Source organism: Narcine bancroftii, chromosome 10 (assembly GCF_036971445.1).
Source record: "Narcine bancroftii isolate sNarBan1 chromosome 10, sNarBan1.hap1, whole genome shotgun sequence".
Classification (NCBI taxonomy): domain Eukaryota; kingdom Metazoa; phylum Chordata; class Chondrichthyes; order Torpediniformes; family Narcinidae; genus Narcine; species Narcine bancroftii.
The window spans coordinates 79930861-79949460 of NC_091478.1; the positions used below are offsets into that span (position 1 = coordinate 79930861).

Below are 18600 nucleotides of genomic sequence, written 5' to 3' on the forward strand. Positions count from 1 at the left end.
GAGCAATCTTCATGTCATACAGCACAATGTTTGGCCCATAATGTTGTGCCAACCAACATAAACCTTCCCCTGATAATCTAATCCTTCACAAGCCCATAATCCATGTGTCTAAGATTCTTTTAAATGTCTCTATTATATCAGCCTCTACCACAACCCCTGGAATTGTGTTCCAGGTGCCCACCACTCTCAATGTAAATAAAAGCCTAACTCTGGCATCTCCCCTAAACTTTCCTCCACTCACTTTAAACAATGTCCCCTGGTATTGGCCATTTTCACCCTAGGAAAAGGTGGTGGCTGTCCATTCTATGACTTATTATCTTCTTCCATTAATGGTGCAAACTTGATGAGGTACAATTGTGAGACATTAATCTCCAACTATGCCACAACCGTCTGCTTGCTGCACAATCGACAATACATCACAACAACTTCTAAACCGTAACATCCAATTCTGTCAATATGAAATTCTGTCCCTCAACAGTTAGAGGAGCATTTGTTTCCTTTTGTGGTCAGTGTCCAAATCCTTATTTCTACCCTATTCCATGCAAGGCTATTTTGGATTTTGATACATATTTATTAGAATAATCACGTCTAAGAAAGCATTTCTTTAAAAAAAACTTCCTACTTGCAACAACTATATTACTTCCATAGTCTCTGCTGTATGAATTTACACTAATCAGTTTAAAAACTAAGGTACTGAACTTAAAGGAGCTGAGTCCGATGCTCAGCATTATGTACAGCATAGCACTGCATTGATAATCTAGCATGAAGTATTGGCCGAGGAACTCAAAACAAAATCTGCAAAACAATGGAATATATGTTTTGAAAATCAGCACTTCTGGAAGTCCTAAGCAACATATTTTAATTTTTTTTTTAATAGATGTTGAAGGAGCAAAAGAGGGAAAAAAAGGTTGGTCATAGGAGTGTATAAGAAATCAAATCACACATGTACAACTGAGCAAAATCTTCCAATCCATCATAGCTAATCTGTTAAGCATATTCATTGCATTAGTCCTCTAACCATCTGGAGCAAACCGTTGATAAATATTGACCTTCGCATCTTCAGCCAAATGCTGGAAAGATACATTTTCAAATTTAGGTCCATTTTTACACTTTCTGACTCAATTCAAAATAAATAGTTTTTAAAATGAAAAATGGCTAATCATTAATGCACCATTAAAAAGATAGATCCCAAAGATTAATGAAATACTGAGCAAAAGAAAATGCTATTGCAAAATGATAAAAACAAAATTGGGATCACCTCACAATGATCCATTTATAGATTGTTAACTGATGCTTAACACTGCAAGCAAATATATTTTCACTCTTTCAACAGCACAAGGTGAAATTCCAAAATATTGATTTTAATTTGTGAAAATTATTCACTCCAAGTACAAAATAAAATTTATTTTGTGGTGTGAAAGTGTACCTTTGGCAGGCTAGATTATCTGAGAAATTTCCCAACCAGCCTGATATGTCTTAAGTGCATTTATGATGAGCAACATTTTAGTGATGGAAGTGTTTTCGATCAGAAATTTAAATAAATCAGGAAAATTAGAGTTTTGATTGATAGAAGATTTTTTTTTCCAAATTTTCAAAACTAATGATAGTTAATTCCTATCTTGGTTCAGTACAGCATTCTCGTTGTGAATTAGATGTGGACTCAAATCCAATTCTGGAGACATAATTTAGCTTTATATCTAGTACCATGGAAGAATTGGATAGTGAGACAAAGCTCAATCAAAACACAAAAGAATCCCTTGCTTCAATTCAGAGCATGTGATAACAAATACAGATCATCTCACTTGTTGCTCATGGAATCTTTGTCCAAACATCATCACCGATGTAACAAACGACACAAGGGGAATTTCATTTCAGAAGTTTCTCTTTGGCTTCAAAGTGTGTAAATATATCCTCAGCATTCACACAGTTCTTTATAAATGCATATTCTCTATTTTATGATGAAAATATTCTTACTAGATGCATTTTGCTACGTGCAGTTGGACGATGAGGTCTTTTTCATGATGTTGTCGCCACTTCCATTTCATAAAATTAAACACTTAACAATATTTATCCTCTTTAATGTGTTTGATTTTGAGACTACGATCTGAAGGTCAACTAACTTTGGATCATACACTATGTAAATGACAACAATCATCCGAAATTAATTTCATTGAATTTTTTAAATAACAAAAATAGGATAAACTATATTGTATTTGCAGAGGGAATAGTTCTGATAGAATTTTTTTTGAGTTAAGGTACTGTATAAACACAAAACCCTTTTGTTCTTTTGAATAGTCTGAACCTAGACATTCTTCATTAGTGTGACAGATTATGTTGTGGTTGTTTTGTACATACGATAGGTTTTTGGGAGATAAATTGGGGCAGGTTCTTTTTTTGGAGTAAGTCACATACAAATACTTTAAAACAGATCTTATTTAAAATACTTTAGCTCTGCTAATGCTGGACATATTGTCTCCAGAACCTTTGCAGAAGCTTTGGAGAGTGCCCAAGAAACTTCATTAATGGATTGTTGTTTACAAAAAGGCAACAGATGAAATAACTTGTCGGAGCCGCATTCTGTCTGGAGCGGAAGTTGCGGTTCTAGGAGGGTCATGTGGTTTTGCAAGCAGAGAGTAAAACGGGCTTTCTCTCTGTGAGAGAGAGATCAGTTCTGCAGTTTGACAGTCAGCAGCAGTGGCCGCCACTCTTAACCAGGCAGGCAGGCCAGTAGCATTTTTCTCCTGCACCATGCACGGTCCCAAGGTATGTCACTCCTCGGTTGAGAAGGAGGCCCAAGTGATTGTTGAGGCTGTGCGCCACTGGTGACATTACCTGGCCAGTAAACGGTTTACCCTGCTGACAGACCAGAGGGCTGTGGCCTTCATGTTTAATACTAAACAGCAAGGTAAAATCAAAAATTGCAAGATTCTTAGGTGGAGGATCAAGCTCTCCACCTATAATTATGACACCTTGTACCGACTAGGTAAACTCAACGATCCCCCAGACCCCCTATCCCGGGGGACATGCACCAGCGCGCATCTTGACTGCCTCCAGACCCTCCACGACAGTCTGTGCCACCCCGGAGTCACAAGGTTATACCACTTCAAGACTTGGAACCTTCCGTACTCCGTTGAGGACGTCAGGTCCATGACCAGATGCTGCCAGATCTGCGATGAATGTAAGCCGCAGTTCTACTGACCCCAAAAGGCACATCTCATTAAAGTCACACGCCCTTTTGAACAGCTCAGTGTTGATTTCAAGGGCCCCCTACCAACCGTAAATAGGAATGCCTACTTCCTGACAGTGGTGAGCAAGTTCCCCTTTGCTATTCTCTGCCCGGATATGACCTCAGCGATGGTAATCAAAGCGCTGCACAGTATCTTCACCCTGTTTGGACACGCCAATTATATCCACAGCAATCAGGGGTCCTCGTTCATGAGTGAGGAACTTCAACAGTACTTCCTGGCCAGAGGCATAGCCACCAGCAGGACCACCAGCTATAACCCCAGGGGTAATAGCCAAGTGAAAAGGGAGAACACCACTGTCTGGAAGGCGGTGCTCCTGGCCCTTAGGTCCAAAAACATGCCGGTGTCCCGCTGACAGGATGTTCTGCCTGAAGTGCTCCATGCCATCCGATCGCTCCTGTGCACCGCAGCTAACACCACCCCACATGAACGCTTGTTTGCTTTCCCTAGGAGATCAGCAAATGGTTCCTCCATTCCTCCTTGGCTGGCAACCCATGGAGACATGCGAGGGGCCATAAGATGGATCCACTGGTGGAAGCAGTACTCCTCATACATGCCAACCCTCAATGCGCGTTTGTGAGGTACCCCGATGGTCACGAGGTCGCTGTGCCTATCTGAGACCTGGTGAGGGCCAGGGATCCTGAAACTGTCCTGCCTGCAACCGACCTTCCCACCGAGCAGACCACCCCACATGGGAGCGCAATACTGGAGGCTGAGCCACCCGGCTCTCCTCTCCAGGAGTCGGTCCTCCGGGAGACATCTAACTCCCCCCCCTTCCTCCGGGAGCCTTCAATCATCACCCTGACCCAGAGCACGGACACGCTTGCCCACCATCGGTCCTCCAGAAGGAGGAAGTTGCAGGTTTGGCTAAACCTCTAGTTAGATATAAAAAAAAAACTGTTGTGTCAAAAAGAGCAGGGGAGGGGTTTCTGTTAAAAAGAGGGGGTGAATATAATGGTATGGATTGTATGTACTCATTGGCTGGTAAAGGCACGGGCTGGCCCGCCTCTTGATGACACTCTCCCCTGGACTCCTCCCCTGTGGCCTAGGCCATAAAGGTCAAGCCACCTCTCCCTTCCCTAGCTTGGACTCGGGCCAGTTTAAGTCTTATTTACAATAAAGCCTTTCGTTCCCCTCAGTCTTTGTCCTTTTGGGGAAACTGGTAGTGCCCAACAGTGGTGACCTGAAAGAAAGAGGTTATTATCTGGAGAACCCTGAGGGGGCAAGTTTCTTTGGCAAGACACTGGAGTGGGTGATTATAAAGGAATCAGTTGTGGGAGTCCAGTGAACAACAAATCTCTGTGAAACCCGAAAGAACCTTCCTGAGCGGTAACCATTTACCTTTCAAACACCAAAGCCTGGTGAACTTTATAAATGTTAAATTCTGTACACAGTATAAGAATTGTCTGCAGCCAGTAAACTTGGAGGAGTGAGAAGTGAGATAGTGGACTGTGAACCAAATAACTTTTCTGAACTTATATACACATTACATACATGTGCGCTTAGAATTAGAAGGGGGTTAAGTTAGGTTAGTTAATAGTGATAAGTTAAAGTGTGATTCTGTTTTCATGTTTAAAGATAATTAAAAGCAACTTTTGTTTAAGTAACTATTTGTCTTGGTGAATATCTATTGTTGCTGGGTTTTGGGGTCCTCTAGGCTCGTAACATTTTTCGGGGCTCATCAATTGAAAATTGGTGTTTTGGGATCATAAACTTCTGGAGTTTTGGTGATTTATTTGTTAATTGTTTTTTTTTAAAAAGCTAATTTAAAGCTTGTGTGTGGAAAAACAGCAGCAATGGATGTTGATACATTTTTGTCACAACCATCACCTGCAGAGCAAAAGACGAACTGATGGTTATTTCTAAGGCATTACAGCTGACAGAAGTCAAGCATTGGATGAGGAAACTACAAATACAGAGGATTATAGTGAAATATTATGTAGGTGAGGGAAAATTTGTTGAGAAAGACTTAGATAATTTTCCGGAGGATAGATCTTTTGAGTTGTAATTGGAAGTGGAGAAATAGAGAGTGGAAGAAGAAAGATAGAAACAGAGGGTGTTGGAAGAAAGAGAGAAAGAGAACTTTGAGATGCAGAGACAACAATGAGGCTAAAAAACAAAGAGAGGAAACTAAAACAGAAGGCAGATGAAGCTGAAAAAAGGAGGAAACATGAGTTAGAGGGAGCTGAAAATGGAGGGAGGATGAGGAAAGACAAAGAAAATATGACTTGGAAAAAATTGAAAGGGACAGATGGTTTCAATTAGAGAAGTTAAAAATTAAGATGGAAGAAAGAAAGAGAATTGAGGCTGTAACTCTTGGGGAGAGGTTTTTGGCTAGTAGAGAGGTAAATCAGTTCCTCCTTTTAATGAGGGAGATATAGATACACATTTTCAGCTTTTTGAGAAGGCTGCTGAGAGCTCAAGATGGCCAAAAGAAAAAATGGCCTCTTATGCGCCAAAGTGTGTTGAAGGGAAAAGTACAAATTGCATCCTCTGGCTTGACTATGGAACAAGTGGCAAGTTATGATACTGTTAGACAAGCAGTATTGCAAGCTTATGAGTTGGTTCCAGAAGCATGTAGACAAAAATTTAGGAGATTGGTGAAAACATGGAACCAATCTTATGTGGACTTTGCTCTGGGAAAATCTGTATTTTTGACCTTTGGTGTACCTCTAAAAGAATAAATAATGATTTTGTCAGATTGAGAGAATTGATATTAATTGAGGAAATTAAAAGGTGTATTCCATATATAACCATATAACCACTTACGGCACAGAACAGGCCAGTTCGGCCCTACTAGTCCATGCTGTAACAAATCCCCACCCTCCTAGTCCCACTGACCAGCACCCGGTCCATACCCCTCCCATCCTCTCCTATCCATGTAACTATCCAGTCTTTCCTTAAATGTAACCAATGATCCCACCTCAACCACGTCTGTCGGAAGCTCATTCCACATCCCTACTACCCTGATGTTCCCCTTATAATTTTCCCCCTTCAATCTTAAACCATGCCCTCTAGTTTGAATCTCCCCCACTCTTAATTGTAAAAGCCTATCCACGTTTACTTTGTCTGTCCCTTTTAAAATCTTAAACACCTCTATCAAGTCCCCTCTCAATCTTCTTTGCTCCAGAGAAAAAAGCCCCAGTCTGCACAACCTTTCCCTGTAACTCAAACCTTGAAATCCTGTCAACATTAAATGAGCTTTATAAAATGAGATTAAATTATACCTGGATGAGAGAGATGTGGGGATGAGGCAGGAAATGGCTAAATTAGCGAATGAATTCACCCTAATTCACAAAAATACATTTCAGAATAATAAAGCCTGTTCAGAAGGTTAATGTGGAGCAGACTAGTAAGCCTGAAATTAATCTGAGGAGAATGTTAAGGGAAAAGATGAAGGTAAGGAGGGAAAGGACAAAACATCTGGATTTGTATGCCATTTTTGTAAGAAACCTGGTCATTTTATTGTGAATTGTTTAGTGTTGCAAAAGAGACGAGAAAAAGAGGTTTTACTGGAAGAAAGCATTCAGACAGTTGAATTCCAAACCTGGGGATATCATGGATGTTTTCAAACCTTTTGAGTCAGAGGAGGGAGAATCACAGTTTCCAGTTAAATTAATGAGAGATACTGGGGCTGCTCAGTTACTGTTGCTGGAAAATGTTTTAACTCTTGATCAGAAGACTGATACAGGAGAGACAACTTTGATTAATGGTGTTGGAGGTGAGGTAGAGTCAATATCTCTTTACAACATAGTGCTGAATTCAGAATTAGTTAAAAGACCTATTTTCGTATGAGTAATTTCAAAGTTACCCATGCAAGGAGGCTTATACTTATTAAGGAATGATTTGGCAGAGGATAAAGTTGGGTCAGTTTTGAGATTAAGAAATCAGCCTAGTAAGGATGACAGAGGATTGTGAGATAAATCCTGCAGGTGCTGTAACAGGGTCTTTCTCTAAGAAATTGATGAGAGCAGAGGAAGATCCAGTTGATAGAGACTTGCCCAGTGCTTCTGAAATAGTCTTGAAAGAGCAGGTAAATTGTGAGAGTAAGGATTTCTCTTTGTCAATAGTTAATTCAACAAGAGGACAAATGCAGATCTTACTGACTTGAGGGACAAAGCAGTAAGTAAACAGGAAATTACAGAAATGGCTTGTGGATAGGATTTGGAGGGTGAATTGTTAATGAAACCTTATTTAGAGGAAAAAGGTAGTGGAAAACAATCTTTATCAGAGGTGTTAGTTGTTGACAGGGTTGAGAAAGTTATGGATCATAAGATTATGGAAACAGAATCTTGTGAGGGTAACCTTAAAGAAATCATGGTTCCTGTGTGCCTGCCTAACTCAGAAATTTTGGAAAATTTGGAGGAAAGTTTAGGCCATCTTAAGTCACATGAACAGATGCAGTTGAAAGAATTAATTTTGAAATATACAAATTTGTTTCCTGATGTGCCAAAAAGGGCATCAGCGATTTATCATGATGTGGTTGTGGGAGAAGAAAGTCCCATAAAACAACATCCATATAGAATAAACATTCAGAACAGTAAAATCATGGATCAGGAGGTGGAATACATGTTGCAAAATATTATTAGACCTCCAAACTCAGATTGGAGTTCTCCTTGTTTTCTGGTTCCTAAACCAGATGCAATTGTTAGGTTCTGTACAGATTACAGGAAGCTTAATTCAGTAACTAAAACAGATGCTTATCCTATTCTGAGGATAGATGACTTTATTGATATAATTGGGAGAGCTAACTTTCTTAATGTTGGATTTGTTGAAAGGTTACTGGAGTGTGCCTCTAACTGAAAGAGGAAAGAATATTTCAGCTTTTGTAACTCCATCCGGTTTATACAAGTATAATGTGTTACCTTTTGGCATGAAAAATGCCCCTGCAGCATTCCAAAGGATGATTAGTTCAGTAATCCAAGGGTTAACACATACAGATGCTTATATTATGACTTGGTCAAAATGGTGAGACAGGGGAAAAACGTCTAAGGGAATTATTGTTTGCAAGATTATCCAAAGCAAACTTAGCTGTTAATTTAGCAAAAAGTCAATTTGCAAATGGCACTTTAACATATTTGGGTCATGTAGTTGGTCATGACAAAGTTACACCTATTCAAGCTAAGGTGAATGTAATTTCTGAGTTTCCTATTCCCAATGGAAAGAAAGCAGTGAGAAGGCAGGTTATTATAGGAAATTTTGGAGAAATTTTGCTGAGGTTGCTCTTCCTTTAACCAATCTTTTGAAGGGGACAAATGTGTATGCGGGAGCGGGGGAGCGGGAGCGGGGGAGCGGGAGCGGGAGCGGGGGAGCGGGAGCGGGAGCGGGGGAGCGGGAGCGGGAGCGGGGGAGCGGGGGAGCGGGGGAGCGGGAGCGGGAGCGGGAGCGGGAGCGGGAGCGGGAGCGGGAGCGGAGAGGGAGAGGGAGAGGGAGAGGGAGAGGGAGAGGGAGAGGGAGAGGGAGATCAGTTCTGCAGTTTGACAGTCAGCAGCAGCAGCTGGGACTGGAACAGGACAAGCTGGCAAGCTTGTGGAAAACCCCATTTGGAAGACAGGAGATGGGTTGTGAGTGCTTAGTTCAACCTGGTCAAAGTCCTTGTGGTTCATGCAAGAGGAGAGGACTGGCTGCCTAATGTTTCACTTGAAATAAGAGAAACAAAAAGGAACTCTGTGGTCATCATCTGGAGAACCTGAGGGGGAAAGTTTCTTCGGCAAGACACTGATGTAGCTGATTAAAAAGGAATCTGTGGTGGGTGTCCAGTGAACATTTCAGAGCGGTAACCATTTACCTTTCAAACACCAAAGCCTGGTGAAATTCATAAATGTTAAATTCTGTGCACAGTATAAGAATTGCCTGCAACCAGTAAACTTGAAGGAGTAAGAAATGAGATTGGACTGTGAAATAAAGAACTTTTCTAAACTTATATATACATTACATACATGTACGCTTAGTTAATAGTTAAGTTAAAAGTGATATATTAAAGTGTGATTCTGTTTTCATGTTTAAAGATAATTAAAAGCAACTTTTGCTTAAGGAACCATTTGTCTTGGTGAATATCTATTGCTGCTGGGTTTTGGGGTCCTCTGGGCTTGTAACAGAGTTCCTTTCAGGTTTTATACACTAAATTTTACAAAATCTTTGAAATTTGACAACCTTGTACATCTCCATCATTGTACAATTAACTGCATTTACTTCAATACTTTCGTCACAGATAAATTAGTGAAATTAAAGTTATACACATGTACTTGGAACACTACACAAAATCTAAAAATCAGATGTTAAAGTTTTCCATTCATCGAAATTAACAAAACCTTAGTGTTAAATTGGCACTTTTCACCAATATGGGCATGGAAGACTAAATGGCCCACTTCTGCGTCAGAGTGAATAAAGTTATAGGACTCCATTTATTAATTATGTTCTGGCATGAATTTGACCAATAAATTCAAGAAGTAGTGGATACACACCAAAATGTTACAAATCATTTTCTTAGAATTTTCAAGCCTAAAGAACAATGTAGTTTATCATTACGTGTAGGAAAAAAAAACTTTTTCTGCAAGATGAAAAAAAAACTGGACAGAAAGATTGCAATTGACCTCAACTTCCTGCTTTAAGAAATTACAGGAAGCAGACAAACCAAAGGGAACAGCTTGTTCTCTGAAGATTAAAAAAAATGACAAAGAACAGAGGTGGTTATGACAAGATGTGAGATAAGGACATAGAACGCATGCACATATTTGAACCTGAAAAATTTTAAAAATATGGTTTTAATGAATCAAATTTATGTTTTAGATGTGGTGATACGGTTGGAACTTTTTTTCATGCTGTTTGGTCATGTATACATATACAATATTTTTGGAAGAAAATTCAATCTTTTTAGAATATCTGTACAAGATTAAAATAGTTTTAGATCCAACAGTATTTTTATTGGATAGTTTGCAACCTCTTAAAGATGGGATTAAACAAGTTTCAGCTTGCTTTTGTATATTTTTGTATATCTGTAGCGAAAAAATGTATTGCTAGTATGTGGAAAGATACAAATATGATTGATATTAATAGATGGCATAATGAGATCAAATATTGTTTAATAATGGAAAAAATTATGTATGTTTTGCATGATAATTATAATTTTTTATTAATAAGTGGCTGTTATATTTGTAATATTTACATTTCAATTTACATTGATTAGATTTTAATATGTATATTTAACTTTTTTTATATCCTCTTTTTTTATGGCTCTCCTTAGGAGAGTTGGCTGAAGGGGTGGGGGGGGGGTTTCTCTCTTTCTTCTTTTCTTTTTTTTATATCTATAAAAAATGTTCATGTTTAATTGCTGTATATGTCATATATTATTTGTTTTTTGAACAAATAAATAAAGTTAAAAAAAAACTAATGCTGTAGACATTCATTTTCTTCTTTCATTGCCATGACTTCTACTTTAATCCACAGCAAAATGCTGCTTAAAGAAATGGGATAAGTTTAATGCAAAGACACATTATGAGCAATTGAAACAGCAGAAAACTTTTGAATTTGCAACGAGAAGTCAAGATATAGCAATATATCAAAGATCAGGTATACCTCAAAAATCAGATGCCAAACTGGAGAAACTACAATACTCAACTGCATACCAAAACAGCATGGAATGGAGAGAACCAAGTAATCTCACAATAATAGGTCAGATCAAAGATCTGTCAACCATGCCCATCTATTCTGGAAGCAATTTTTGACACTTCAGTTCAGCAAATGAAGCAGGCATTATCTGTATGCGGAGACCAAGACAATATTTGGGCACGAGCTGATAAGTGCAAAGCAAATTTCATACCACACAAGTCCAAAATAATGACCAACAAGTCAAACTATTGATCCTTGACGATCAGTGGCATTGCCAACATCAAGTCCTCTACCAATAACATCCTGGAGGGGATGAGGAGATTACAGTTTACCACAAATCGATTCACCCATATAAATACACTGGTAGCAAAAATGAGTGGCTGAAATTTCAGTGGAAAGTGACTCATTTCCTGATACCCCAAATTTATCTGACCATCATGTAACACAAATGGGAAGTGATGGGGTTATCAGGATGAGTGGAAGTTCAATCACTGACCAGCTAAATTAACTCTGCTTGACTGGTGCCCTGCATTGCATTTCTTCTGCCAATGTACAAAGTGGCAAGTAGTATGCACAAATTACAGCCTGCGCTACTCCAGTTGAATCAACATCCACCAGCAAGGAGCACAAGGGTTTAAGGCACTTGGGAACAAAATTATCCTCACTTTCTGTCCAAGTCACAGACTATTCTGACATAGAAATAAATCAACATTCCTTGCCACTTAACCATGGTGTCAACACAATCTCGTGTTTTACCTCTGAAAACCCACAACGACCTGGACTCCACATCCTTACATCGTGTCCCTTGCAAGGACTCCATCCCCTTCTCCCAATTTCTTCATCACCGCCACATCTGCTCCCAAGAGGAGGTGTTCCAGTCCAGAGCCTCTGAAATGTCTGCCTTCTTCCACAAACATGGCTTCCTCTCCACCACTATTAACTCGGCCCTCACCCGCATCTCCTCCATTTCCCACTCATCTGCCCTTGACCTCCCACCCTAAGAAACAATAAGCACATAATCACCTTCATCCTCACCTACCACCACATCCAACATATTATCTGCTGGAATTTCTGGTACTTACTACAGAACCCCACCACCAGAGACTTTTTTCCTTCTCTTCCCCTCTCAGCCTTCTGTAGGGACCTTGTGCACTCTTTCCACTCCACCCATCAACCCCACACCTCCTCCCTCACCACAGTCCAAGGTCCCAAACAGACCTTTCAGGTGAAGCAACACTTCACTTGCACCTCCAAAGAACTCATTTACTGCATCTGGTGCACCATCTGTGGTCTTCTCTACATCGGAGAGACCGGTTGCAGATTAGGAGATCGCTTCACCCAGCACCTCCACTCCGTCCACAACAAAAACGACCTCCCTGTAGCCAACCATTTCAATTCTGAGTCACACACTCAAGCTCACATGTCTGTCCATGGCCATTCACACTACCCCACCCTGATCACTTACAGATTGGAGGAACACCACTTCATTTTTTGTCTGGGTACTCTCCATTTGAGTTCACTGCATTCCACTAATCAGCTTGCCTTTCCCCCCCCCCTCCAATTAGGTGTTAATTGGACTGATTTTGTGGAATCAATGGACTATTGTCTTTAAAGCAACAGAGCAGACATAGTGGCTTCTTACAGCTTTTTGCAGGAGCTTTGAAGAGTGCTCAGAGAGGTCACTGATGGGTTTTTGTTTACCTAAAAGCAACAGATGAAAGGGCAGGCTAGTGCCCTATTGTCTACAGAAGACTTGCTGTTGTAAGAGGATCATGTGGTTTTGCAAGCAGAGAATCAAACAGGCTGTCTCAGTGTGTGTGTGTGTGTGTGTGTGTGTGTGTGTGTGTGTGTGTGTGTGTGTGAGAGAGAGAGAGCGAGCAGTGTCAGCCAACTGAAATAGGAAAAGTTAGCAAGAAGCTCCAATGTGGAAGATGGCCTAGTCACTGTCTTGTAGTTCATGCAAGAGAGGACTGGCTGTCTAATGTTCTCTTGGAATAAGTGAAACAGAAAGGAACTCTGTGGTGACCTGAAAGAAAGAGGTTATCATCTGGAGAACCCTGAAGGGGCAAGTTTCATCAGCAAGTCACTGAGGTGACTGATGGAAGTACCTCAGTTGTAGGTCTCCTGGAACAACACATCTCTCTCTGAAAACCAACAAGAACCTTCGTGAGCGGTAACCATTTACCTTTCGAGCACCAAAGCCTGGTGAACTTTATACATGTTAAATTCTGTGCACAGTACAAGAATTGCCTGCAACCAGTTAACTTGGAAGAATGAGGAGTGAGATTGGACTGTGAACCAAAGAACTTCTCTGAACTTACACATACATTACAAACATGTGCGCTTAGAATTAGAAAGGTGTTAAGTGAGGTTAAATAAGTTAATTATAGACAAGTTAAAGTTTGTTTCCTTTTTTATGTTTAAAGATAATTAAAAGCAACTTTTAAGTAACCATATGTCTTGGTGAATATCTATTGCTGCTCGCAACAGAAACAATAAAAGGAAACTAATTATAGCCTCTCCCTGACTTACGACTTATCCGATTTACAATCATCGGTGCATATGACCGAAAAGAAATAACGGCTGTATGCATACGATAGTGACCGTCTCAGTTGCCATTTGGTAAGATCGCCAAAGAAGATGGCGAGCAAGAGGGAAAAACCCATCCCCTGTTAATAGATCTGGCAAGAAGACACTCAATTTAGAATTGAAAATGACTTGATTTATGACTTCTAATGCCATGGTAACATACTTCCGTCTTGCATCCATTTCAAGATGCGGCCAGTCAGAATGGAACTCGGACACACGTTGGGGAATAGCTGTGTTCCACAGACCAGGCTAAAAGAGGAAAGTTTATTTTCAAAATTTTAATCGAGATTTCCAATTTCTGAATAAATTATACACTTGAATTGTGTTTTACAATATAAAAGAGAATCAAACCAAGTTCTCCTAAGTCATACCAAACCTACTATTAGTCTTCAAACAGATGAAAAAAAAAATCAGGATTGTTCATTTGCTGTCACATCGCATCCCGTAATCCAACAAATGTTGCAGCCGGTGAGCTCACAGTTCCAGAAAACAATAATAAATTCTGATCTGACTTCTACTGCTCTATGGAGCACATTCTCACTATGAACGTGAAATTCGGTTTTTCTCATATTCCATGATGAGTGAATTGTTTCCCTGATGTATGATAAGTTGAGAACCTGGGAGGAATTGATGTAATTGTGGAGAAAATAAAAATAGATTTGGACAAATGTTTCTTCCTGCTCAGTTGCATACCTGAAAGGCCAAAGAGGTCTATTTCTGTACTTAATTTTTCCATAACTATTAATGAAGAGAGAAAATCCAAATGGAAGAAAATTATATACTAAAGAGTTACAAATTTACTAAAATGACATTGCAGTTTTGGCTGTTTAAGTTGAAATATAGCATTGCAACCTGGGTTTTTAGATCCCCAATAGTAGTCAAGCACAGGAAGAACAGCTCATGTAGGTTACGCTCAAGAGTTAAAATAAACTACTCGAGGAATTCAGCAAGCCAGACAGGGAACAATGAACAAGGAAACAAGCCAATGGTTTGGGTTAAGTCCGTGAATCAAAACTGAGTGTAAAGGGAAAGATAAACAGTAAGAAGGTGTGTGTATGTGTGTGACGGGGTGGCGGGGTGGAGTAAAGCAGGTGTCAGCTGATTTCTTAATTTTTTTTCCTCATGGTAATAAGATCTGAAATTTTGTGCTTCCATTGGAAACTGTACCAGCTGGACTGCAGCCATATTTAAAGTGGTTACTGGATAATGATTTTACCGAATTCTAGTATCATTCTGTTGAAAAGAAAGGGAATGACAATGCCATACATTTAATATTTAAAACTTGATGCCTGATAAATAATTTTAAACATGATAAATGTTCTGTTGCTTTTCCTTTACATATCAAAGTTATTCAAATCAATCAACTGCAAGAGCTCAGAGACTCCATAGTAAAACCACCAGACATATATCATTTCTTTATCTGAAAGGAGGCAGCAACATTGAGTTCACCATCCACCCCCCATTCTAGTGGGCAGTGAATGGTGATACACACACGTTTATAAACAGAAATGCTCACCGTTTCCAGTTTGGAACTGGTTCCTGATTTACACAAACAGGAATACAAAGTCGTCCAAAAAGTGAACATGGCCAAGCAACGATAGCTAGCAGGAACATGCATACAATGCGCAAGGGAACAAGAGTGACGCTGGCCAGAGCTATCTGTGGGGGAAAAACAATAGAATGTATGGGCTTTCAATGAAATGTTGCTTCGTGCCTACGCCAAACTCTGCAGTGGTTCCCCCTCACACTATTGCCCTTTTCTCCACAGTGCAATCAGAAAACTCAATTTCTCTCCCTTCTCCACCCTATAGAGTCATGTCTGAGTCCTTTTACAACTGGGCAGATCCTGCAACAATGAAATGATCAACCCCTGAACACTGACATCTCTAATATTAATTAAACCCATTCCTCTTCCCTGCTCCCAGTACAGTTATCCTCAACATCACGTGGGGCACATCCCAATTCTCAATGCATTTTAAACCTTGATGAAGGGCTCATGGCCAAAATGTTAGTTATGTATCTTTATCTTTGCTTTATAAAGTACACTGTTCCTGCTGAGTTTCTCCAGCATCATGTTTTCCCTTTGCAAGCATCAGTTATTCAAAGCAGTCAACTGTAAGAGCTCAGAGTCCCCATAGTAAAACCCCAATCACAGTGACCAAAGACTTTCCTGTGTCAATTCTTGGATTTTTATTCCCCACCAGTTCTGGTAACACATGTGACAAACCCAGCTGCCCCCGACCCTTGTATCCCTCCTTTCCCCCAACCCTGTGAAGTCAGCCCCTCTCCCCCAGTCCGGTGGTCCCTCACACACGAGCCTTGTATCCCTTGTGGTCACCCCATGCCCCCATCCACGTCCCGTGGTCCCTCACCCCCAACCCTGTGAAGAGCCCAGCCCGTTCATACCCGTCGCCGCCCGGCTCCGACCAGCTGTTCGCCGCGATCACCCGACTTACCTTCAACTTGTCGGTCACGCTGAGCCCGATGCGGTAGACGAAGGGGTTGTTGACGCACGGCTGGAAGAACGAGCTCTGCCTGGGCACGGGGATCACTCGGCTGCCCCTACCCCACCGGCCATCGCCCGGCGACCGCGGCACCGACATCCTCTCACCGCCGGTGAGCAGCCAGCCCGGGCATGCGCAGAGCAGCAGCAGCGCTGGGTTCACTCGCGGAGCGGGTAGGATGATGAGTGAGGAGGTGGGGAAGTGGTGAGTGGGGATTGAAGGGAAGTCGGGGGAATGAGGGGGGGGGGAGAATGGGGGAGGGGAGAATGGGGGAGGGGAGAATGGGGGAGGGGAGAATGGGGGAGGGGAGAATGGGGGAGGGGAGAATGGGGAGTGGGGGGTGAGGGGATGGGGAGTGGGGGGGTGAGAGGATGAGGAGTGGGAGGGGAGGGGATGGGGAGTGAGGGGTGGTTGGCAATGATTGGGGCAGGTTGTGAGTGGGACAGGCTGGGTGGATGAGGGCTGGCAGTGAGTGAAGCAGGGTAGTGGTGGTGCGGGTACAGTGAGTGGGATGGCATGGGTGGGGGAGCAGACGATGGTCAAGTGTGGGAGTGTCCCTGGGTGGTGCTGGTAATGTGTGGAAGTGACCCAGGATGGGGAGGGGGAGTGGGACTGTAATGTGTGGGAAAGGGGCTGGTAATAGAAAATTACAACACAGAACAGGCCTTTCAGCCCACAATGTGGTGCTGACCAATATATACCTAGCCCAAAAGAATCCTAAACCTTTCCTACTTCCTAATCCTCTGTTTTTCTTACATCCATGTGCCTAAGGCTCTCTTAAATGCCCCTATTGTTCTGGCCTCAACCACCACCTCTGACAATGTTTTGCACGCATCCATAATCTTGTGATCCTCTGTTAAGTCATCTCTAATCCTTCTTTGCATCAAAGGGAAAAGCCCTAGCTCTGATAACCTTGCCTCAGAAGACACATTCTCCAATCCTGGTAAATCTACCCTGCATCCTTGCCACAGCTTCCACATCCTTCTTCTTATGAGCCCTCATAGAAGCTTCATCCCCTCTTGTCCTTGTTTTCGTATTAAATTAAGAGTTAATGTGTGGAGGGGTGGGGAGGGAGGTAATGTGTGGGTCTTGGCCAAGGAGGGGCTGGTAATGTGTAGGAGTGGCCCAGGGATGGGCAGTACTGTGTAAGGGAGTGACCCAAGGAAGAGCTGACACTATGTGAGGGAGTGACCCAAGGAGGGGCTTACATTGTGCAGGAGAATGACCCATCAAAGGGTTCATGCTGTGCAATGAAAAGATCTAGAATGGTGACACACAGATTGCAGATGCTGGAAACTGGAGCAAAAAATTGATCTGCTGGAGGATATGTGTGTGGGTGATATGCAAATAGAACTAGGCGGGATAGGGGGAAGCACTGGGTAACAGCAGGGGTTGTTAAAAAGCATGGTCTTCTAAGAGAGGACCAAAGCTGATCAGGAGATGAAATAGCAGAGAAGAGCTGGTATGTGTGAGGGAGTGACCTGAAGTGAACTTGCACCATGAGAGTAGTTTGCACAATCTCAAGGCAAAAGTCAGTAAAAATACAAAATGCTGGAGAAGCTCAGCAGGTTAAACAGTGTCCTTTATGTAGCAAAGGTAAAGATACATACCCGAAGTTTCGGGCTTGAGTCCTTCATCAAGGTATGAGAGAATGCTGGCAGGCATCCGAACAAAAGATGGGGGGGTGGTAAAGGCAGAGATGATAGGTGGAGAAGGGAGGATGGATGGTTGGGTGGGTAAGGGAGAAGGGAGGGGAGAACTGGATAGGGAAGGGAGGGGAGAACTGGAAAGACAGGAAAGTGGGAGGGTGGGGTGAGAAATTTAGTGGAGGCAGAGAAGTCACTAAGCCATAGATTCTCAAGGTGGGTCATAGGAATATTTTGGTGGGGCTTAAGAATATTTCAGTGGAGCATCAGAATATTTGAGAAATAATTAAAAAGTTGGTTTGGAAAAAATAAATTCAAAATGTTGGTGTGAAAGATGTGACTTGGCAACACAATTCTGGTAACTTCCATGTAAAATCACTGTTATTTTCTTTTTCATAACCTGTTTTTGTTCTTCTGATGTTTGTCTGTAGTTTCTCCAATTTTAACTGTTGTTATACTTGGTTAACATTATAATAATATTTTTTCTGACCGATCTTATTATCATCCATTCCAAATTATCTCATTGCCGATGAGGATTCCAAATGATCTCAACAATCATTTCTCTGTCCATACTCTTGTATTTTTCAGTTCAGTAATGTGTGAGACCTGTATCTGTTTGTGCACTAGCGTGTTGATGGGGGGCAGGGGGCAGGAGGTCCACCCAAGGCATCAGTCTGGGGGGGGGGGGCGCCAAAAATTGGGAAAAAAATAGGGACCCTAGAAAGTAAAGCACGAGGCTAGTGCAGTTTTGATGTACTCTCTGTGAGAAAAAAAATTTCAAAAACCGCACTAGAGTTTTTATTTCATTTTTTTTAGGGTCATTATTCTTCCTTTGAATATCAATACTTTTATTACATTTTTCAATTCTAAGGCGTAATAAAATATTGATTAATCTGTTTTGGGCAACTTGCACTGTTGTATTAATCTGTTTCAGGGAGCTTGCGCAGTTGTATATTCAAAATGAGCAGACCAAGCAAGCAAAAGTTTTGTCAACATTCAGTGGAGTTC

The 18600-nt window shown here is 41.4% G+C and overlaps 1 protein-coding gene across 2 annotated transcripts in view; it reads right to left on the reverse strand.

Annotated features, from left to right (window-relative positions):
• Nucleotides 1-16134, reverse strand: part of lpcat2 (lysophosphatidylcholine acyltransferase 2) — a 46997-nt gene extending 30863 nt beyond the window's left edge. Inside the window, exons 1-2 of one of the 2 annotated variants that reach the window (XM_069901565.1) lie at nt 15899-16134; nt 14959-15101 (exon numbers count right to left, since the gene is read on the reverse strand). In XM_069901565.1, coding sequence (XP_069757666.1) covers nt 14959-15101; nt 15899-16045 — 290 coding nt within the window. In that variant the 5' untranslated portion in view covers nt 16046-16134. The remainder of the gene's footprint in view (nt 1-14958; nt 15102-15898) is intronic. The other variant, XM_069901566.1, reaches the window with a different exon arrangement.
• Nucleotides 16135-18600: the final 2466 nt, after the last annotated feature.